The sequence below is a fragment of the Bradysia coprophila genome, unplaced genomic scaffold (assembly GCF_014529535.1).
Source record: "Bradysia coprophila strain Holo2 unplaced genomic scaffold, BU_Bcop_v1 contig_138, whole genome shotgun sequence".
Lineage (NCBI taxonomy): Eukaryota > Metazoa > Arthropoda > Insecta > Diptera > Sciaridae > Bradysia > Bradysia coprophila.
This window is the reverse complement of record NW_023503409.1, coordinates 980533-1006174: the sequence shown is the minus strand read 5'-3', so window position 1 is coordinate 1006174 and position 25642 is coordinate 980533. Positions and strand designations below refer to the sequence as shown.

At 33.1% G+C, this 25642-nt stretch overlaps 1 protein-coding gene across 2 annotated transcripts in view; it reads left to right on the top strand.

The window, feature by feature from the left end:
* LOC119073279 (protein Wnt-2) overlaps positions 1-25642 on the top strand; it is a 33288-nt gene that overhangs the window by 2502 nt on the left and 5144 nt on the right. The window contains exons 1-3 of one of the 2 annotated variants that reach the window (XM_037178662.1): positions 11283-12700; positions 18991-19145; positions 19216-19278. In XM_037178662.1, coding sequence (XP_037034557.1) covers positions 12639-12700; positions 18991-19145; positions 19216-19278 — 280 coding nt within the window. In that variant the 5' untranslated portion in view covers positions 11283-12638. Of the gene's footprint in view, positions 1-11282; positions 12701-18990; positions 19146-19215; positions 19279-25642 lie in introns of those variants that run through there. The other variant, XM_037178663.1, reaches the window with a different exon arrangement.

Below are 25642 nucleotides of genomic sequence, written 5' to 3'. Positions count from 1 at the left end.
ATTGAACCAATAAATTTAAGTTGCAGTAACAACTGTTGTACGCACTATTTGGATTTTTCGAACGTTGCAAACTTTGATATGTAAAAAATATAATTTTTTTCGCTAATTTGCTGAACATCGATGTCGTGGGATTATTGTCACGTGACGATTGTGATTGTTTTTTTCTTTGGGAAAAGTGAGTTCATCCTTTTACAAATTGTTTCACCGAATTTGTTTAATTTACGCCTTTAAAAATCTTTTGCTACTTTCGAACGGATCTTAAATAAATGATTACCAAATAAACGTTTCCCGTTATTCATTGAAAATTTAAATAGGCTAATAGTGTAAAACTTCTTCCGCAGAAAGAGCTATGATCTTTGTAATTCTTTGTCCATTTTCGTTAGAGGTGTAAATTATGGAGAGGTTATCCAACGAAAGATACGCGAGTGACACACAACATCTGATGATAATTATTGCTTATTCTAATACAAATAATTCACCTACCGAGATGATCGTCGTCGGGATGAATTTTGTTATTATGTAGAATCATTAAAGGTCCTATACACAAATTAGATTATATAGGAGGATTAATTTTGAATAAATGTTCAAAGTCAATCTTTGATTCCAACAGATTATACAGACTGCAGTTTTTGCACTGAGTGAGTAAGAGTAATACAAGAATATCTGTAGTCTGAATAAAGTTTTCACAAGCCATTTATCTGTCCCATAAAGAAAACCTAGGAGGGTGGTTAAGCAGCTTTAGCTGCTTCGGATGTATCTCCTTTTGAGTTTACCACAGCGTTTTGATCATGAGCAGCGAGTAAGATATATAAGAGACTAGTTGGAAAGCTGAGTTCAAGTGGTTTCGGGTCATGCCTAGTTTAATTTAATTCATTGATATATGTTTGCAGAAATCTGCAAGAAAAATTTTCAAAATCTGTGTGAACTTTAGACAGGTCTGGGCTGGTACTGATGACGCTTAATGGGAACCTAACATGCTAGTTGTAACATACATTGCCTAAGCTTTCCATTGATACCCCATTTGCAGTGCTGGTGATTGCTGGCGAGTTTTACGAGTAGCGGTTGTACTAACATAAAGTTCTGTTATGCGGCAATCACCAGCACTGCAAATGGGGTATCAATGGAAAGCTTAGACAATGTATGTTACGACTAGCATGTTAGGTTCCCATTAAGCGTCATCAGTACCAGCCCAGATCTGTCTAAAGTTCACACAGATTTTGAAAATTTTTCTTGCAGATTTCTGCAAACATATATCAATGAATTAAATTAAACTAGGCATGACCCGAAACTACTTGAACTCAGCTTTCCAACGAGCCCACTCTCGCCCGGGACGATCGTTTATGACGGCCAAAAAATTCGGATAAAAATCACCATTTTACCAACTTCGGAGATGTTCAACCAGCAACCAGGTGTGGCTAGAGACCGTGTGAGGCCTGTTTTGAGGTCTACTGGCAAAGACCTTTCAAACCATGTATATATCAATCCCAGGCGAAATGGGTCCGATTTTGGTAGGCGGCTTTTCAAAAGAATCCCTCGTAATTGTCTTCTATCAATTTCTTTTATTTAACGTATGAGCAAGAGCAAGTTATTTCCAGTAGTCGAACCCGGGACCCATAAGTCTTATACTTGTTTAAGAAATGATGGTAAAAATATACTTTCGTTAGTCACATAGCAATAAAATACTAATTTACTATTTAATTTGTGATAGGCAATTTAATTAAACTCGAATTTAAACATCAATAACATTTCTAATGTCAAAATTATTGCCCTAAAGCGACAAAGTATACATAGTATGGAAAAATTTAGTTTCTATTCAATAATGTGATTATAGATAAAGAGCGCATCTCTTTATACTTAGAGACAAGATTCTTATATTTCTTTTCTAGTTCAACACAATACTGATAGTGAGTTCTTGTTATTCTGGTACCATCTGGTACAAGATCTAAAGCCGTTTGATATTGTGGTAACATGCTCTTTCAAATACTAGGCCCCACCCTTTGGGCGGGTCAGGTCCCTTGACTGACAATTTTATTAATATATTTTTAATCAATTTCATTTTATTTTCCGTTGTTAAACTTACGAAACATCACAAATAACTGATATGAAAACCTTCGCTTGAGTCCAAATTGTTTGGATAAATACGTTTTGTGTTCTCATAAATCATAAATTAATACAAAGACTCGTGTGAATTACTTCCCACTCGTGTGAGTTTTAAACTTTTCTGTTTGATTGTTTTTTAATGTCATTCTATACACTTGAACAACGATCCAAAAATTGGTTTTTCATAAAATTTTCTACATTTTTTATGCCATGGCGTGAAATCTGCTACTTTTTTCATCAAAGTAATCTTTTTCGATTGATTGAATTTCCAACAGTGTAAAATGCTGTTTTTCTGGAATAACTTCTGGATCCTTAAACCCACATAGCCCATTTTCGAACTTAACCTCAGGAGTTTAATTATGCGTCGATTAAAAAAATAAAATTAGTAATTGTCTGATAATTACTCAAGTTATCGTGTTTACAAGCAAAATATTGGGACAAACAATTCCTTGGCATAAGACCCTGACTTACAGTCAAGGGAATAATATTATTTGCCTATAAATATGTATCAAATCATCGTCAGGTTGCAGTGAGCAGTGAATTAATCCACAAAGAATAACTAACGGCCATTAAGGAAGCAATTAAAACTTTTTTCTGTTTTCTGTGAAATTTACGATTCTTTCCTTTCGTTTACAATACATCTCACACAGAAAGTGAATGAAATACTGAATTAAATAAAATTTAACTTTATAAATGTGGGAAAGTGAAAATTCATCAATATGAAATCTGACTTGCTAATATTGTTTTTCATTTTGATTGTGTCAGAGCAATCCTTGGGAGATAGTTTGAATGACTGTTCGTCAGACGACAAACAATTGACGGTGAAAGGAAACGATGTTAAAATTAGTGATGTAATAAAAACAAAATGCTGGCCAACCGCTTCACATATTGAAATATTTGCATCAAATAAGGTGGTTTTCGATGCAGATGTTAACAAGCCTGCCGCGTTTTTGGGCGTGTTTGCACCAAGTTGGGAAGTTGTTTCAGGCAAGAAAATTGACTTGAAAGGAACAACTGGATTAGATTTTGATTCTCCTGCAAAAAACGGAGATAAGTATGCACTTGACAAAAGTGCTGCTTACAAATTTTATCTATCAATAGGTAATATACTTTTTTATGTTGTCATCTAAAATCAATGTCGTTGATTGGTTTTTTGGCCGAGTTTTTAATTAAAATTTCATATCCGTAGAAATGACAGAAGCTGACAGATTGAAAGGGCTCCATAAAAAATTCAATGACCCAACCCTTAAATTCCCATATAGAGGTGAAGATGGTGAGCCTGGAAGAGCAGGTGGTCCAGGTGGACAGTTGTTTGGTTTCGGTAAGACAAGCAGCGGCGTGCTAAATATCTATGCAAATGGTGGCAAAGGTGGAAACGGTCAAAACGGAGGAAATGGTAAGAATATTTTTTTACCATATGCAATAATTTCAAATTTTGACTATATGTTTTGTTTATTGACTTAAAACTGAAATTTTGCAATTTTCAGGCATGGATGGTAGAAATGGATTAAGCTTTTTGCTCGCAACATGTGGAGATGTAAGAGAAAACTGGAATTCCATCAATCATTTTTAATCTGATGAAATCTTCAATAACAGCCTTCGACCACTATTTTTCTGATCAAACGCATTTATGTTTAGTGTGGCTTCGAAACTATTGGTCCAGCATTACCAGGAACAGCTGGCGGACGTGGTGGCTGCGGAGGAGAAGGCGGTAATCCTGGATTAGTTGATGTTTTTGCAATGGATAACTTGGACAATATTAAACGTTTCCTGCAACGAGGTAATCTATCGTCTCTTTTTTTATGAAAATCTTTTCAAATGTAGAAAGTTTTGTTGAATTGAGTGATTATTTTCAAATTTTGATATTTACAGTTTTTAACATTCAAAAGTATCGACATATTATACATTTCTTATTTCTCCAACTTCTCTCATTTCTCCATAACGAGTATATGGAGAAATGATAGAAGTAAGCAAAATAAGAAATGTATAATATGTCGATACTTTTGAATGTTAAAAACTGTATCTATTATTTTTGAAAAATAATAATTATCTTTAGCTTACGGTGCAGTTCATTGAAATAAATGTTTTTAAAATTCATTCTATATAGGAGAAAAAGGTTCAGATGGCCCAAGTGGATCAGGTGGTAAAGCAGCAAAAGTATCGTATGGTCCCGGTACTGATTCTGACATGTTTGCAGCGGGCAATGATGGTGATAGTTCCAAGAATTGTCACGCAACTCCAACTGAATCATTGAAACCTTATAATACACTGGAATCACTCAATCGATACAAAAAATATCTACTGGAGGTTATAGAACAGACAAGTGATACTAAACGAATACGTGAGGCATTTTCATTTCTTGTTCATTTGAATAACGATAGAAATGTCAAACTACTCTACAAGAGTGTGCTAGATTTCATATCCGAATTTGAAATGATCGATGGCCACTACTTTGCTTTACAGAAAAAGATATCTCTTGGTCCGTACTACGAATCGATGCGCATTAATCTTCTCAATTATAGTGACAATGTAACCGATACAGATGAATTAAGAGCTATAAACCACGCGTACACCACCATAACGAGCCGATTATTTGCTATAAGCGCTGTCGGTAATAATATTGCAATTGTGAATTTGATCGGAGAGGCGGGTACTATACGTAAAAAAGTAAAAAATCTAAAAGACATGCAACAAACCGAGTACATTGATGCATATAGAAAAGAATATGTAGGTACGTTGAATCAAAAAATTACATCGGCCGTAGAATTAGTCAATAAAATGATAGTTCCAAAGGTTAGCGCCGCTTTTGAAGAGGTTGAATTTAGTACAAAGCAGTTGCTCGAAGAAATCAATAGTTTGAAGGAGCAAACGAAAGAGGAAATCAAAAAAGCCAAAGAAGTTAGGAAGAAATTGAAATTTCGAATGGGCGGCCATCTAATTTTGAATGTGGCGAATTGTATCGGCACAATTGTATCATTTTTGGGACCACCGGGGGCGGCTGTTGGAGCTGGAATTCAAACTGCGACTGGCCTTGGAAGGACGGCGATTGACACATTAACGAATACAAAAGAACTTCAAATGCCAAATACACCCGAAATTATGAAAAGAATGTCAAATATTGCAAAATACGCCGAAAGTGACAAAGAACTTCTTAAAATGCAACTAGATGATTTGAAGAGAATTTTGGAGGATAATGACTTAGCTGATATAAAACAAACGATGACTGAACACATCAACAAGGCATCCACCGAAATAAATAACATCAAATCGAATTCAGTGTTTCCAAGTGACGAAGACATTAAAACAGTGAAAAATGCGCGTAATAACTTGGAGAAAGCCATTCTTGAGGTGACACAACAAGGTCGTTCTAGAAGAGATACAGAATCTAACTCATTCGATTCAACAGAAGATGGTAAAAGCGACAAAAAGAAACGTTTAAAACAAGTTATAAGCGCTGGAAAAGCCGGATATGACATATACAAAGAGGCCCGCAGTGATCTTAATAAAGTTAAAGAAGTAAGTCAAATAATTGAGCAGCTTGAGGAAAAGACGAAATTGTTGGAACAACACAAGGAAATCATATACGACGTCATGATTCCATCATTTAGATCGGTCGAAAATTCTCTGACCCAAGCAGTTAAAGATGCAGTTGGGCAAACACATGTTAAATTAGATATTAGCAAGTGGGCAATTCGAACGTCATTACGCAAAATGAAACGATTATTTGGTGTAATGTCGGAAGGTTTCTCAGTTGAGTCAGATCTGCAATATGCCGTCGAAGAAATCAACGATGCTATGGCAACGATTATGGATGTATATGATCGTATTGACTCATACAAAGAGAAAACTCAGTTTGCCAATTTGATAACGAATATTGCAAATGGTTTCAATGAAATCAAGAATTCGTCATTAAAAGACGCTGTATTCCGAATGGAAAAGATTGTCAGAACGAATCTCGTTTTGGAACAATATCAAATGATGATAAATGCAGTCAAGAATCATAAATTCCCATACGGTAAAGCGTATATGGATATGCTTGAGTTGCCAACAAGACTAAGACCGAACAGTACTGAGCTCGATGGTACAATTACACAAAAACTCGACGATTTAATTGAAAGTTTGAGCAAACATACTTTAACCACTGCAGGTGAAACAAAAATAAATAATTATCCATTCAAAGACAAAGAAGCATTTACCATATGGAATTCCTGGAACCAAACTGAAATTCTCTTCCGGGGAGAGACAGTAGTGTTTCTATCCGATGTCAATGGTGCTTCAACATTAACTGCCATTAAATTTAAAGAGATTTGGCTCAACTTCCGAATGAGCAACGAGGAGGCACAAAAACGATTCAATACCCTACTGAACGATTTTTGGATCGAATTGAAATTGGTCGGCAACAATTACTATCGTTGTGATAATCGAATTTACTATATTCCATTGGAGTATCCGATTGTTCTCTCACATTCGTACAAAGACGGGCAAGCAACACCCATTGAAAACGATATTTTCTCCATAATAAAGGCTAACGATCCTTTCCTCAGTCCATTTAGTACATGGCAAATAACAATGGTATCGAAAGATCGCGAAGCTAGAGAAGCGAATTACCAAAAATTGATAAAATTTAGAGACGATTTTAAGGAAATAGCATTCGAGGGTAAAGGTGAAGCTATGGATAACAAAGAACAACGTTTCGAACATATTTGCAACGAAAATTTAGACCCTTACTACACTTTTGATGGATTTGAGCGCGTTCCCAATCAAACATTTTCTTTTTAAATGGCAACTAAAACTTGTAAATGTATCCGAATATATAAAAATTTTATTTAAAAAAAATTGTCAAGATGCTCTCGAGCGTTTGTAAAGAGTTTGTCTCGAAAGGGGAAACATGAGCTTGTGAACAAAAGAATTTTGAAATAAACTTGACAAGAAGCAAACTCATTAGTATTACACTCATTTTATTGCAGCACTCATGCTTCGTAATTAGCAGTCACATGCAAGAATTAATGTGCAAGTTATCTACCTTACAGCTAAAGAGAAGTTCTAAGAAAAATCTTTTCTAACAGATATATAAAAAAAAGTCTATCAAGCCCAAAGATTTGACTTGACTCGATTTTGGATCAACCGAGCTGTTTCCTGTGAACAACTCCCAGAGTTGCATGAGCGTTGGAACTTTGACTTTTTGGCAATTTCACCGTTTCACACCCCATGTTTACTAAAACTAAGTATACAGCGCTGGGTCGCTACTCGATCATTCGTTACTGACCTGTTACGGCAACAGCGTTTTTGTATCAAAAAATATTAAAGATATCCTCTCTTACCGACTCTTACCGAATTGAAAATCAATGAAATTAAAATGACCTAGGTACGTTAGCCTTGTGAATACACCCAGATTTCCAATTCCTACTGGTATCTCCTATTAATGACCTTCAAAACTAATATCCTTCTATTCTATACCATACAACACAAAACCGGCAATTTACCGGTAATTTCACATTAAAATTAGGCAATTAAAAGGTTCGCCATCAATCCACGACGTGGTCATAAAATACCTTCTCTCTTTGTTGCCTCTTTAAATTTGTCCATTTTTTCACTTTCAAATATGACTACATCACTCTTTTGATTAAAATTTACAAACGATAATTGACTGTAAGATCTTCGTTTATCCAATGCGCGTAATCATTTAACGTTCATTATAATTTTCAGTTCTTACACACTAAAAAGAAATGCTCAAAAATTATAGTAATATTTTGGCATTCATGCGAAGCCAATCAATGTTTAATTGGATTTTAGGTCCATGATTATGTTGCAGGATAAGCAATTTTATATATAAAAAATTTGCTTATGCTCGTAAAAGTTAATTGAACACAGGCTATAAAAGATTTGTTAGCAGCACAACGTTTTCGTTCGCAGCAGACAGATTATTCAAAATTCTGTCGCTTCTGTTTCGTATCAATGACGCAAAGGTATGTAGTCGGCATAATTATTTTGAAGATTTTTTAAAATAATAAAAATAGGAGAGATTTTAGTTCATTATTTTTGTTTGATTAAGCTGAATATCAATTTAGAAGAAACATTGTAATTCAAATAAAGTAAATAACAATAATAATTTAAAAATACATGTGAACGCAGGCCAATAGGTTCCGTCCTATATTTAAACTAACTAAAAGTGTGGCAAATCGTCAAAACAAATTATCACAGAGCAGGCATATTCCACTCCTCGTAAAATCTCCTAAAACCCTAAAATGAGACTTTGAACATCTCATTAACCTACTATAAATAAGGATCGAGATCAATTCACGCCGTAAGTGCGGTCGAAATTCAAAATGGAAATTGCGGAGCGTCTCATTTTCATCGAATCGTTCACTTAAAATTAAAATTTTAGGCACACTTACTGCGTGAATACAATCAGTAGTGGAGTAAAATAACATGAATTTTCATTTCTTGGATCTCAATAAAAAAAACTTTTTGGTACAGTTAGAGGCAGTGAAATTTCAGCATGAATTTGCTTCAGCTGTTTTTCCTGTGAAATCGGCCTAAATAGTCTAAGAGTATGCGACAACGCTCAAAGGAAATCAAGGGATGTTACAAGAAATAGAGACTTCCCAGCAATACATTGTAAAAGGAAAAATATGAGTTTTATAGTTCACAAAAAAATTTTATCATCCCTAGATGTCAAATATTTTTTGAAAATTTATTTACAACTTGCGACTAATCATAGAAATTAAATTTTCGAGTTTTCGGCCTTCCACCAAAAAACTTATTTAACCTGTTACAGACAACCTGTTATCGACAACGACAGCAATAATAAACGACAAGATTGATCTAATGAGGGCTTGTATAGCAAAAATTATGTTATAAACAAATGAACTAATAGATTTCGGAAATCAATATATGAAAATCTTCGATCAAATGAAGTAATAGATCAGATATAGTAAAACTGTTAATATGCTTGCCGTCTGTGACAGGTCAAGATTTTTGTTAGCTGTATTAGTCCTATTATACTAATCGATTGGACGCATTGGACCAACAGAAAAAATTAAATCCGAAAGAAGTTGGTCGGAAAAGTCTTCTTCGTAAGTCGTCAAAATTCGCCGACTAGGAATCTTCTGAAAAATGTTTGTGTCGTGAGACAATACAAAACAAAAGAAGTTTTTTGGTGGAGGCCGAAAACTCGAAAATTTAGCTTCTATCATTTGTCGCAAGTATTAAATGAATTTTTCAAAATTTTTAAAATCGTTTTTTGACATCTAGGGATGATAACTTTGTGGACTACGTCAGTCTCGATCCTTTATCCATCGACAACCCCTATTCCACAATTTGTACAAGGAAACGTAAAATGTTTTTAAAAAATATGTATTCATACCAGATAGCGAATTATTCTAAAAACCGTGGGAGGCCTCTTAGTGTTCAGACGAAGAATTGTCTTATAATAGTAGATTATTCACCTCTGTCCACATGTTTATTTAGACACTTGGGGAGTTATTGCATGAGCCGAAGGCGAATGTTATAACGCCAAGTGTCTAAATAAACATTTGGCCAGAGGTGAATACGCTATTTTATCTACCGACGGCGAAATAATAGCACTTTTTCACTGCTATTATTTCACCTAGGTAGATAATAAATATTATACACGTATGACAAAGCGGTCGAGTCTTGCCGAGACGGCTTGTCATATGTGCATATTCTTTTTTATCTACCTAGGTGAAATAATAGCAGTGAAAAAGTGCTATTATTTCGCCGTCGGTAGATAAAATAGCGTATTCACCTCTGTCCAAATGTTTATTTAGACACTTGGCGTTATAACATTCGCCTTCGGCTCATGAAATAACTCCCCAAGTGTCTAAATAAACATGTGGACAGAGGTGAATAATCTACTATTATCGTATAAGCGAAAACGAGTCAACAAGATATGCGAATGACACTTTGACAATTTACAGAAGTATAATGTTTGTTTATATATCCTAGGTGAATAATTTTTTCGGGGAATCACACCGCGTATGCGATAAATACTAATGTATAGTCTTATTTGGTTTCGGTAGCGGTGCAAATCGGTATAAACACCCACTGTGCTTTATGATCAAAATTAGGGTGTTAATAACAGTCCAGGGCAATACTAACACTACACGATAAAATCGTTCCTGGGACGATATTAACATAGTACGGTAATTAAAGTTCAAAAAAGAGAATTTGTTTTTACATTTTTATCCACAAACCAATTAAAATCTTAACAATATTTCATACATAAATAAATCACATTTTTTTCTCCCTTATTTAAAAAAATATTTCTGAAATTTTGAAGTAAAATATCACATCATCCATATTGGCTGTTAATGACATCGAATTCTTGTGTTAATAAGCCTTTCACGTTTTTTTCAAAATAAATTTTAACACCTCATTCTTTTTAAAAAACGAAAAAAAATGTTATAACGACCATATAATTAGCATTTAATTCTGAAAAGCGAAACAAAAAAAGCACATCTTTAAATAAGATATGGGAAATGATTTCACGTATATAATTGAAATGAGCGATTTTTTTTTAAATCAAAAAAACATTTATAACGCCCATGCACCTTCGATGTTATGACGCCTCATTAATTAATAAAATTAACGACGCAATGAATAAATCTTAAATCTCATGTGGCTTAATTGCAATTTTAATTACCTTCCACTTCGAGTATAATAAGTTATATATATAAAAAGCTACACCTCACCAATCAATACCAGACAAGAGATTTGCCATTGTTTCATTGCGCCTCACGTTCAGTGCGTTTATAATTTTCCAGAAAAATTTGTGTATAAAATCTATATCGTTGATCAATTCTCGTAATGACAGTGTAAATGGTAACGCATTATACCCAAGTTGAACCCCACTTTTCTCACTCTCCCATCAACTCCAAAACATCGCATTTACATCGCATCATATTATAGGTATAATTCGTTTACTTCTTCACATGGTAAATACACTCTTCCATCCTCCTCTTTGTTTAACAATTTAAGCTTTGCATCGAACACAACATTCAACAATAATATCAAAATCAACATGTTCATACTCTTTTACATGAGGTTTATACACACGGATACAAAAAAAAAAGTAAAACCGATTCTGTATCTCATCCCATTCGGATCTTGTTATAATACATTAAAACTGAGTTGGGAAAAGGTAAAAATTGATATCTTTAAACCGCAATTCTAGTTCTGATTTGTCAACTGTACCGAACGGATCGATTTTATTTATTTCGAAACGTATAAATGTTACGCATATTTTCTGTTATATGTCCACAAACGGCCGGAAGTTTTGTGATTTGATTTATTTCTATTTGAGATTGCGTTGACGCTTGTACATTTTATTGTTCGTGAATTGTACACTGAATTGTAACTTATATGTTTCGGATTTTTGTTTTGTTTGATTGAATTTTTGGTTCTGGTTTTTGGGCAATGGAAAACATATCATTTTTTTCATTCGCGTGTACACATATCCGGAAGTTATCTGTCGGAACAATGAACATTTCAGTTGAAGAGTTAATAATTTTCTGCGGCTTTAACAATAATTAGCCTGGATTAATTTTTGTTTTTGTATATTTCATTGGATACACTCAAGCACTGTGACATCAATTTGTGGATATAAATCATGTTTTTAATAATTTAATTAATGTGACTATGCAAAACAAATGGTTACTTGTTTTTCGAATGGATTGTGTTTAACATGTACTGTGGATATGTGAATGTTCATTTATGAAAATATATTGCAACGAAGCCTTCAACATTTAGGTACAAATCATAAATCCTAACATCATTAGTGTCTTGTCACTTGACGATTGTGTTCACAACTTAATTCCATTCAAAACGTAGACGATAATTTTTCAAATCTAAACGGACATCAACTAGTTTCGATTATCTTCTGCTATGCTTTTTTTTGGTGAAATAAAGAAAAAAATAAATTGACAATAAATACGCCATTATATTTGAATATTCATAAGTTCAGTAAAAAATTCAAAGAAAACCCCGTTGAGAGACGAAACGTTTGAGAAGAGTCATGACTTACCTCATCCTCCACTGTTGAACAATATACAACTTTGTTTCCGAATGAATAACTAAACGTAGCTAATTAGAAGAAAGTTTTTAGTTTTTTCGACTGAAATTGTTGTTTACCTTTTGAGTGTTATTAAAGTGAACTCTGTAGAACTAACTTGAATGCACGCGCAAGTGTAGTGTTATTATAAATATTAAATCAAAGTGGAATCCACTTAGTGGATAATATTCTCTTCCACCTTAATTAAATATAAAAATTTCAACGATGATTTCTTTGATAAGTTCATGAGTGGAAATACATGAAAACATATTTGTGACGATGATTAATTACCTTACCAGCGTTTGATAAAATTTAATTAAATATGAAGACTATTCACGAAATATTGATATTTACTGGAACATCAACAAAAGATTTCGTTCCGATAAAATGTTGAATTCTGTCTGTGCTATAATGTGAAAATGAACAGAGGTGTTTTGAAGAGAAAATGACTTAGCAAACAGGGAAAATGACCTGTTCAATGAGAAACATATCGTTTCTTTTATGTATATTATGTGCATGGAAAATTAGGTGAGTTTTGTTCATTTTCAAATCGGCTGTTTTGAGAAAATACAGTTAAACCCAACCAAATTTGTAAAGCAATATTATTGAGCTGTTTTTCAGCTGGTCCATTCATACAACTTCCACTGTCTTATCAGTGTTTATACGAGTTTAATAGTCATGCAGGGGCGCCGACTTCTAAGGACAAGCGAGGCTCGGGCACCACTACTCGAATGATGAGCACCACTACATCTTTCCAGTTTTACTTAGAAGACCACCACTTCTCCCAGATTCGCTTGTTGTATGAGCACCACTACTCCCAAACACAAGTCGGCGTCTCTGTAGTCATGCGCGCGTGGTAGTGATCAAAACTGTAAAAACACGCATAAGACAGCGAAAATCAGCTGAAGCAAATGGCGTCACATATTTGGTTGAATTTAACTGTACCTTGTACCCCATGGACCGGACATGATTCATTACCTAATGACATTTCCGCTAATTACATGGCTAAATGTTGTACATTTCAAGATAGACCAATGTACGTAAGGCACACAATCCTCACCGTTTATTTTTTTACTGTAATGGTGTGTGCCGGAATGTTACTAATCTTATCACTTCCCAACTGTTTCGTTTCTTTCAATACCGATTCATTGCTTCACAATCTCATCGCATACACTATTAATACAAAAATGTGATAGAAATATGGTATTCCTTTACCGAACTGAGAGGAATTGAGTTGTATATAGTTGTATATGAGTTGTTTTGGGTGACGCTACCATCTTCACAGCCAGTACAATTACCTATTCCCATATGGCTAGCACTAAATCGAACATGTTTTCAAAATTTAAAATTTCTCGCACAGTAATTTTATACCTTCATTGAGCAATTAGACGAAACTTTGTAAAATGAACCCAGACATAACAAGATGATAGCAATCGGAGCCGGAAAAGGCGTAACTCTCAGCCAATGTTATCAGAATATCTAAAACTGAGCTTCGGTTTTCCACTCCACACAATATGCATTTCCAACTGAACTTCTTTTTTTTAAATTATAATCTGACCAATAAATCTTCTCGCATAACCAATATTGTAATTCGATAGTAATCTTTCTATTCACTGTTTGTAGAAAATTGAATGTATATAATCATCGACAAACGGGGCAATTAAAATGTTCTTAGCTAAAGAATCGTTTGTTCATTTGTATGTTGAGCGATAAACATGTTCACATAATATACTTAACGTTAATTAAAACAGTTTGAACAAATGAAACATTTAACAATAATTTGCTAAATATCTAGACTCTCTCTCTTGAACGAGAGATTAATAAATAATAGGTACGTTTGTTATATTTTCTCGTACCTGTATTATTATCTGAACATTTTAAATAATTCATGATTTTAACGTTTCATTATGAATTTATTTGCGAAGGAACAATTGTGTATATCGTACAATTAGATCATATAAGGGGACTCGTTGAATCATAATTAATGTGTTGCTAGTGTCGTATATCTCGTCATTATTCACGTCAGGTTCGTTAAATATATATCCAGTATATCATGCAGTTAAAGATAACATCTATCTATTACAGCGTAGCTATGGTACGTTTATATTCATACGAAATTAGGTGAGGACAACCAACGAAAAAAAAGTTGTAATTTTTCATGAAAATCTGATTAAATCATCATATTTATGATGCATTTGAATCGTTCTCTGTCACGCTGGTGATGATTTATTTCGTTGTTTCTTTTATTCTTCATTACTTAACGTGAGAACGTACCGATGTTCCTTCCAATCATTTTTAAGAAAAACGATTTAAACAAACTTTTGTGCAGCATACTTTCTGTGATGCTCTGAAGACAGCTAAACGTTACCACCCACCCACATCACAATAACTCTAATGAGCCTTTATGTAGCTATGAGATGCGTTTAAAACAAATAGTTTATGTGTAAAGGGAAATAAATATTTATGAATGAAAATAAAGCGATTCGTTCTGCATAATGGAATGCATCGTAGAAGTATAATGTACTTCTTGTGTGACTTAATATTCAAATTTCGATTAATAAAACGTGATTTGTCCCTACGTTGTAATATATTATAAATAAAATTAATTACTTTTCTGCATAAATATGCTTTATAGATATGTAAGGAAATTGAAAGAAAATTGCCTGTGGCCATAGGGTTGTCGTTGTCAGTCTCACAATTGTGTGGAATTTCATGAATTGACAATCACATGTGACATATTTCGGTTGCTATGGAAATAGTTATTTTCGTAACGAGGGATTCTTTTGAAAAGCCACCTACCAAAATCGGACCCATTTCGCCTGGGATTGATATATACATGGTTTGAAAGGTCTTTGCCAGTACACCTCAAAACAGGCCTCACACGGTCTCTAGCCACACCTGGTTGCTGGTTGAACATCTCCGAAGTTGGTAAAATGGTGATTTTTATCCGAATTTTTTAGCCGTCATAAACGATCGTCACGGGCGAGAGTGGGCTCGTTGGAAAGCTGAGTTGAAGTAGTTTCGGGTCATGCCTGGTTTAATTTAATTCATTGATATATGTTTGCAGAAATCTGCAAGAAAAATTTTCAAAATCTGTTGTCTAAGCTTTCCATTGATACCCCATTTGCAGTCGATTCGATGAATGAAAGAAAGAAGAAAGAGTACGCAAAATTGGAAAGAAAGAGGAATTGCTTCTGCTTTATATATAACCACGTTCTTTGTAAGATTTATCCGGTTAAATGTCTTTAAAATGATTTGCTAATTTATTTTCACCATTCGATAATTTTTTTTCTTATTTTATGCTATAAGGTGAGCGATTTGTTTGTATTTTTATAAAATCGATAACAGAAGTTACTCCGTAAAATCAATCTAAGGCCCACTCGTCAAAATACAAATTTAGAACGTCGGACGGACGGACGTAGTGTACTATTACATAGATTTGTTGGACTTGTGTACTTGCTAGCTAGAGACCGACGACGACAATAAGAGTTCTGTAACTAATGAAGTAAAAGATTTAATATTGATTTTTAGAAATGGAACAAAAGAAGTAGCAGATTATATAAATACTGATGATCTGTGAAATTTTAATGATATAAAATCAACGTTTCGTATGTCCCGTTGTGCAAGTGGATCTTACCGCAAACATCCCTAAGAGCAAATCAAAATTGCACAAAGTACTATTGTTTTATCGTAGTTCGTGTAGAAGCAACGTCCAAAGTAATTTTTGATTTTGTTTATTATTTTTTACATGTCGGATGTTAAGTCTGAAACAGTAACCTAGACTTTGAATGCCTAGTGAAGCCATGTATAGAATGTTGTTGTCTTGTCAGAAACAATGCAAAACATTTCGGACAAAATGTGAAGCGAAATCGAAACGAAACGGATATAAGGTAACCGAGAAAATAACTTTATTTAAGAAAATTCAAGTTTCAAGTACTCACATAAAAGATGACAGCATTAATGAAATAAATGTATCAATGGTAAAAAAAACACACACACAAAAGTATAACAATACGAAAAGATCATGTTCAAAGTCTCATATATCAAAATGGAATAACAATCAAATCATGTATATCCCATTATATTCATTATACATTACCTATCATTGAATGAGAAATAGGGAGATTATTTCTTAATATAAAATGAATGAAATAATTTTTGTTGTGAAGTAAGACGGAAAAAAAGTAACAAAAATATAAACTACAACCGCGAAAAACATCTGTCGTGATGTTCAGTCTATTATATTTTGTTGGAAACGTTTTTTTTTCCTTTCGTGTTCTTGAAATTAGCTCTGTGAACACATTTGTGATGTTAAGTGGTGATATAACAATCTTTTGGTTTATTTGTTTCTTTTAATTTCACTCTTACAATCGAATCATAGTTTAAAATGAAAGAAAAAATTAAAAGGTTCGTCTCTATCGATGTCTTTAGTCATTTATTTGGAGTGTTTGGAAAAAAAGGCTAAGTGTTATTCGATGTTAGAAATTGATTTGTAATCCATAAATAGAAAAATACGGATAGCGCAGGACAGGATATATTCAGGGCTGGACTGGCTATCAAAAGTCTCACCGGGCGATGTATACAAGAATAATTTGAAAGGCCAGAAAAATGGAAACTTGCATGCAAAAATTGAAAAAGCTCACTAGGAATTGCCCTGTAGGCCAGTCTGGGCCTGCATACATTTCTGTAAAAGTATCATTGACACTTGCTGGTTGTGCAGTAAGGAGGTAGAAATCAAATTCAAATGCTACTCTATCTCTCGTCAAACCAATCTCAACGAGAAAAGTTTAAAAAAAAGTAGCTCGGAAATCGCTTGGTGTTATCCATAAAAGCTGGCAACAATGATTTCACCGATTTCACTGAAAAGTCCTCTCAATTACCCTCAAACCTCTCGACACTCATAAAACTATTAGTGTTGATACAGATTACGGTGAAATGATCGAATTTTAAAACTTAAATTGAAGCATAATCAACCTTACATACATGGTAAAGGTATCGCCACATTATGATTGTAATCTGTAACGTCTTTTGTTTTAAGTATCGTTTAGTGTTTCATCTTGGAAAATCTTTGATGGAGAAGCCAGAGCTCTTTTTGTTGTGTTGTTGTTGTCGATAACAAATGATCTCAAATGCTTCAATTTACCTCAATAATTCGTTATTCATATCGGCCACTGAGTCCGAGAACGAATGTTCAGAATGTTAGTAAAAGAACGTACTTGAAAATGTTAGTCGAAAATTAGATGTTTTTAAAGAAAACATATTTTGTCGAATGCATTCCATAAATAAGATTTTATCGCGATATGTTCGACATCATTACCAAGTATTAATAACAAAAAAAAACTAACAAAGAGTCAATAAATACGCTACATCCTTGTATATTAAAAACCCATTTTATGATGGGAAAACTAATGGTTTGCTTGGCTTTCTCAGAATAATCACATCATCTCTATGGTTGTAAGTAAATTTCGCGACTGGTATTCAATACGAACATATAGCACTAAATTAACCTTTACGCTCAAAGTATTTTGAACACCCCCTACTATGCTCACCGCAACAGGTGGTCTTGAATGACTCAATTATATTACTCTATACGGTGTACATTTGATGAAAATAAAACAAATGAACATTCAAACAAGAATTTGTAAAATTGTAATTATGTTGTACATGAGATTCAATGCACGAACGGATTCATTTTTCATTTTTAACGATAAGGAATTGAATTTATGAAGCTTAGAGGGAAAAAACCATTATCGGAAAAGTAAGATGTTTTCGGTGTTAATGTTGATTTATTTGATTTACGTAATCCTATTGATTAAACACCATTTGTAACGATTGAATGAGATCGTATTTCAAAATATTTTTTTTTCATATGGGCCCGATGAAATACCTTACATGAATAAGTTTAACAAACTGCCATGTTATAAATAAGTAATCGGATTAATGTCAACTGTTACGTTGAAAATTAATTTGAGAACATTAATTTCAATTATGATTTTATCGTTTGTCTGTTGAACTATACGGCCAGTAATTAACTGATCGCTGTAGAGTAGGACAAAAATGTGGGCATATTTCTCGTTGGAAAAAAATTATTTCCTAAGATTTGTATGAATGGAATGTCAGAGGCTCGGTCAGAGGTTTATTATGGCGTTGTAAGTTGAAGGCCAGAATTTTTTCGTCTATTGATAAATGTATCGTCTATTTATTTTTGAATTATGCAGTTTACTCCAAGTGAAGTCAGTAGCTGGGTAGCTGGTCCACAAACTCTTTTTATATTTTTATAGCAAAATTTGGAGCGTACATTTAGTCGAAAAATATTCGTTTTTTGATGATTCCTCTGAACCAAATTTTTTTTTTTTGAAAAAGTAAAAACATTATAGCGCTAAAACATTAAATTTACACAATCAGCGAAGGTTTCTCCAAATGGAATAAGTTATCACCCACAAACCAACTTTTTAAACCAAAAATTCTCCTACAAATAGTCCATTGCTCTTAAGGGAAGTTACACACATCACTTTTTTCCACGATGACCAGATGAAGTAAAAATCTGCATACTTTAACTTCTTTACAAATCTTGTACTTTAAATAATTTATCGAATAATCCAATTAAATTTGCAAATGCAACAGATGTAGATTTGTAACGTACTGACTGCCTCTGCTTGTAGTAGATGAATTTTATCGACCTCCACTGTTGTTACATTTACAGACTCTCGTTTCACTTGATAATCGTAAAAATAAAAATTTTCGCATCAAAGAATTTATAAGCAATAAGCATAAAAGGATCGCTGATTTATTATTGACAACCTCTAATTTGCTTGCAGTGTAGTGTGCAGTTTTGCATCGGTCATTTTATGCTCCAGAATTCCTGGCTTAACTCCATCCCAACGACAACTTTGCGCTGAATCACCCGATGCACTTGTAGCATTAGGCGCTGGTCATATCCTAGGCTCACAGGAGTGTCAATTTCAATTTAAAGGTATTTTCTATTAAATCGCCTACAACAAATTTTTTAATGAAATGGAAAAATACAACAAATTAATCTCTAGGTCATCGATGGAATTGCACACAAGTTTGGAGAAAGGATATTTTTGGTCATGTTGTTATTGTAGGTGAGTCAATCAACCGATTAAAATTGCTAATAAAAATTGAATTGATAAGATGCGACCGAACAATTAATACCAAGCCCACCATACCTCTTCTCTCGTTCATGAGATATATTTTTCTTATTAGTCTTCCGATTAATATTAAAGGCACAGACAAAAAATGTGAGGAAAAAAAATCGAAAGCTTTTACATGTCGTCCACCAACGCACATTAACGATTTTAATTTATTAATTTATAATTAAAACATCTTAATAGATAAGTGATTTTGTATAATAAAATTCTTTATGGATTCGAAAGAGAATATTTAAAATGAAATAAATTTTTTATTTGAAGAATTCAGCGGCAAAATTAACAGACACTTTAATGGCCTCATTTTCATGATCATTGGTTGTATATGCAAATTAATTGTGAACATTTTGTCCATATGGGTTTTGTTAAAGCTGAATTGTAATCTTTCTATTATCATTTCAAGAAGGAGGTAGGAAATTTGCAATACAAGAATGTTGAATCTAAAAAATAGATGGACTAGGGACTTGATATAACTTGATGATTTTAGTTTTTTTTACTGAAACTTACCGACTAGTTGAGACAAATCCCTTTTGCATGTAATTTTTTGAATGAAATGAGGAGATCAGCTCTAAGAATAACATCAATTTTCTTCGGCAAAATGACAAGAAAACTATTTTTTTACTATTGAATTCATTTATAAATTCATATAATGGCCCATAGACCTTAGTGATATACTTTTGTCCGAAACATTATTTAAAAACTACATGATCTACATTTTTGTACATTTGAACAGAAATGACCCTTTATGGCTTTATGGTAAAAACATTATTTGAAGAATGTCTTGACTAAGTCTAACGATTTTTTTCTAAGAATTTTTTTTCAGAAACATTATTTCTTAACACAATTGACCAATTATTATTAAAATTGCAGATATAACATAAAATTGTACGAGTCATAATCCGTGTAGATGTAGAGTGCCGTCGAATTTTATTCTTAAACTTGGAGGCTAGTCATACATTTTCCTTCTAATGCAATCTTTTGTATCCATTCCGTCATCCAGACCGAAATGAACTTTAGGTTAGGTTTGTTTGGCAATAGAACAAATTCATCAGTTTACTTCAGTTCAGAAGACGTGAACGATTCACCGGTAGTTATTAGGAATTAAATCTGCATCGAACCAATAAGTTACTCTTTACGATCCCTCTAGCGCAAAGCTGTTCCTCTCGATGAAATAGTGCATGCACCTCTAACATGTTTATTTTTACGATTTGGGTTATGTACCACGTCTTTAGCTCGGTCGAATCATTACCAAAATATTGAATCCATTAAATAGACATGAAGGAATGATTGATCGAAATTCATTGTAATCCAACGAGATCATCTGAATTGTAGAAGCGAATGTTGCGTGAGATGGAAACTATGCGAGCAAATACTAAGACAAATCACCAATAGACCAATAGAAGGAAATAATTAATGAAGAGAATTGTGTGCCAATACACCAATGGAATTAGGTGGGACAAGATTTGCTCGCGTAGTTTCCTCCTCGATGTTTCCCGATTAATTAATGATGTTGTAGTGTTGTGAAACCAAATGCATGAAAAATCACTTCTTCCTTGGCAATTGAATTCAGTTCAAATAGGTTTTAAACGATTAAACGTATTTCGGTAAATACATCGGGCTCATGTTATAACTTCAAAAATACTCGATGAATAACCGACAAAAAAACCACATAGACACCAATCTTGCGCATGAGTCTAAAAATGAAACTCTTCCGGTTGATTTATATGCGCATACAAATAGGACGAACGAAAAAAATGCGATTTTAATTGAAATTATTTATTGTACAAATCATAAATATCTCAGTTCACAATTATTTGTTTTTCTTCCATAATGCACAAAGAAAACATAAATTTCAAAAAGTTTCATGATCATACTTTTGTATCCAATTAGAAGTTAAATGATGAAGACCGTATAATGGATAACAATAAATTGAACATTAATCGCAAGGAATTCAAGCAGAAAATATTTATATATATTTTGCTGTATAAATAACATTGCTAAAAAAATGTGAAAATTTTGGTCTCGGTATTATTGAGGCTCTTTGGGTATTAGTAAAAGCTTTAAACTGGTGAAAAGCGATTTTGCACATGTTATGCTGCTCATTTATGTAACTAATGATTTGTAAATTTGCAAATTACGTAGAAATAATTAATTCAACGAGAGGGAGAGAGGAGAGAGATCGAGTGTCTAGATTCAGAAAAGTAACAAGTAATATAGTTCATTCTTACTCGACAAAATACAAAAAATTGAAGAAGATATAGTACGTGATTTATCAGTCCTAAGGTCGCAATTCTTGTATTGTAGTGCGTGTGTAGTTCATTTTTCTATCTCTCAGGTGTGTTAGATACAGATGACACGTTTATGACTAACTAGAAACTTTTCAGAGCTTTACGAAAGTTTTAGTCTCAATCACTAAGTTCTTAAGTTTGAAATATTCAATGACTTCTGAAATGGAAAGCATTTCAACAACAATTCGCTGTTGCACATACTAACCTAAGACAACGTCGTGTCGTCCGGAATGAAACAATTATAATTGATATTGCCGGTTATATATCCTATAATTCATATCCTTAAAATACTTCTCCATAATTTTTTTTTTAAATTGTACAATCACTTATAGAGTCATTTAAATATATGTAAATGCAAATTGTTTGCATGTTTATCATTGTTTTTGCTCATTTAAATCCAAAATAATTATGCAAAAGACACACGAGAAGTGAATTAAAATAAAAAAAATTGCCAGAAAGACATGAAAACAGAATGTTGAAAGTGATTCGTGTACGGTTTTGTATTAAGCTTTTTATATGATGTGAGTTTTACATAGTTTTTATGAATTTATGCGGTGGGTTGGTGTAACTAATTGATTTCTTGGGTTCAACATTCGAGATCTTATCAAAATTAGAAGTGAATGCAATTTATATGTATTTATAGCTCTTCGATTTTAGTAAAGAAAAAATAAAACGTTCGTCTCCTCTCGTTTATAAGCCAACGCGCAGTTGTATTGTGCTGACAAAATGATAATTTATCGAACTAAATTAAGTGTTATACAAAAATGGAATCATCGCTGAACGAGTATAGATTCACTTCTATGCAAGTAAAAAAGATATTTTTTTTTGCATTTAGATTGAATAAAAAATTAATTTAAATTGGAAAAATTTATTTGTGCAGAAAAATTAAGTAGCGCAATTATTTACACCGCTAAATACGGTGTCAGTAAATTAAAGCTATAAAAGGTAAACAAGATTTTTAATCTTTTAATCTTCACGCCAATTATTTTCGACGCTAAAATTCCACGTTAAATTTAATTCAGTGAGAATGTCGGATGGGGTTGCTGAATAAATTGGTTGTCGATGTAAATGGTTGCGTGGTATATGTATTTGTTGGATGTCGAATATTTGATCGAATATTACTTTTGAATGGTAGAGTATGTCCTGTTTTGAAGTAACACCGCACAACAAATTGATCTCTCAAAATCGTCTCGCTCGCTTACGTGCTTAGTTAATCTAAATTAAAGTTTGTTCTTTCGGACATTTAATCATTTAATCAAAAAGCTGAAGTAACAAACAAAACTTAGTTAATCTGTATAATTCGTACTATAGCACATATTGTATTTAATAATAATTGTATCACACCACTCATAAGTGAAGTAAAGACAATTACCACGTCTTAAACGTGAACTTCATTTCATTACGCGTTTGGTTTGTAGTTGAACTTGACGGTGATGCTTGACCGATTCATTGAGAATGCTTATAGCACCATCTTTCTGAGCAACAATCAATTTGAGGCTTGATATTTCCTCTTTATATTTACTAATTTCTTCTTTCATCGATGCCAATTGTTCGTCTTTCGTGGATAATTCGTTACCAGCTGACTTCAACTTTCAACAATTCACATTCGTCTTCCTTGGCGCTCAATTCCTGTCGTAAAGTTGTAACTAAATTTGTGTTTTCTGGTGGAACTTTTAGGCCGACCTGCTTGTTTGGACTTTTTGTAAACGTGTTTTTGGGAAAGTCACTTTGGATAGTTTTCAGAAGATTGGCGGACTCTTGACTCTCACCCAATACGTAAAGTAACTTTGTGCCACCGAGAATTGAAATACGACGGATTTCAATATCGATAACTAGATTGAAATGTCCAAAATTACAACACCCGTTTTCATGGCTTATTACAACACTCAAACCAGTGTTGAAATGAAATTCGTATGAGTTATTACAGCATTCGTTTTAAAAAAATGCAAAGCAACGTGATCGATCAAATTCGAAGAGTGATTGTTTATAATGAAAATTCTGAATTTTTGTACATTTGTCTATTTCAATTCTCGGTTGGCACAAAGCATGATGTGTTACACGTATTGTAATGAGATTTTTTCAGCACACGACCCAATTTTCCTTACTCGCTCCGCTCGTAAGGAAAACTTGGGTCTAGTGCTGAAAAAATCAACATTACAATACTTGTAACACAACATACTATTACAAGCGTGTTTTTGAATTCCAAATTCGTTATCTAATTTCGTAGAATAAATGCACAAAGGCCCGAGCTTACGCAATTTTTTACATTTTTCGTCACTCAAAGCTTTTGAGACACTTTCAGATTAAGTGAAAACTGAAATTGTGAACGAAAATTAAATTTAGGAATATCACGCAAGTGAATCAAAGAATGTTTGCAGTTGATAGACATTCTGAAGTAAATTTGGATGATTTTCAGTCATCTGTTCAAAAAAAATTGAAAATTTTGAGCTTTGGCAACTTTTGTCCAATGTATGAAACCAAAAACTGTTGCTGTCCATTCGAATAGGGTGTAATTCGTCTTGTTCATAAGATTGAGAGGTTAGCTAATGATTGCAATCAAATTTTGGACTTACAGATTAGGTTAGAATAGTTTCCGATGGCGAAAATATTCCAAATAGATGTGTAACTCAAGTGGAAAGCTTTGGAGATTAATTATCTGTCAAATAGAAAGATTTTTCATTAGCGTCTTCGAGAACGTTGGGACATGATTTTCACTAACTGTTTACATAATTTGTCTTGTTAAATCTTGTCTTCCCTACGTGTATAAACATTTTACAACGATTAACCCAGAAACGTAACGTTAAAATTGGAATTCACATAAAATGTGCAATTTATTGTAGTGTTATACTAACATATCACAAACATCGCACACGGACATTTTTATTAAACCATGATTTCCTGATAGTAACCACCACACACGATACCCAACCAGAATAACAAATCATCAATAAATTCATTCTCGAATCCAATTTGATAATTTTTCATTTTCAACCTACCTATACCTACTCCATGCATAAACATTTTTCTCAGATCAATACAACAAGAAAAAAATCGAAATAAATTTTATGAATTCAGTCCCAACATTTTGGAATATTTATTGTAATTTTACAGATAAATCATAGTTTTTGAATTATAACCTACATTTACCATTAAGTTTTATATTTTATTTGAAAATTAAAATTATATTCAATTTTCATCCTGTTTCTTTAAAAAGCAATAAACCAATAACACGCTTTATCTCTTTCGTCGTGGACATTCAAGATTAATTTATTGAGTCACTATTAAATAATAAAATTATAAAATTGACTAATTTGTTATGACCAGAAGGGAAACACAATCACATAAATGTATATTTGAAAAAGTAGAGAGGTGTTCTCGCCATTACACACTCTGTGGTGTAGCTGCTACACACATTCGGAATACATGCAGATTTCCTTGCAAATTGTTTATTGTACATGTAGTATGCATACATGTTGCTTATATTCACGCGTTAAATTTAGCACCTGACGAGTAGAATTTGCAGATATACAGAAGGCACAATTTTACAACGCTATGCAGCGCATGAGCGCATCGAGTATTCAGAGTTGAATATTTTTTTTTTGTGCGCATCATTTAGCTCTTCAGCACAAGAAATTGGACAATAAATCATGTTGCGGTATTGTAAATCATGTTGTTAAAATAAAGATATAATTTGCTTAGAAAGGTGCACCTTAAGTAGGTACATACATTATGTTTGATGTGATAAGAAGATTAATTTGAGAGAAAAAAAAACATTTTTATGGTGAGCATCGTCTCTGAAAGTAGACGCATTCTGTTGTGTGCGGTTACCGGTTTATTTCACTTTATTCAACTAAAAAAAAACTTATTAAACGAAAACAATTCCAAGAAATGTTGTTCTGTGATCGAAACAAATTGAAATTTAACAGACTTATTATTTTGGTGTAGAAAATAAATTATTGAGAAATGTTATTTGCGATCAATAATACATACCAAACCCATGTTCACTCAAAAGA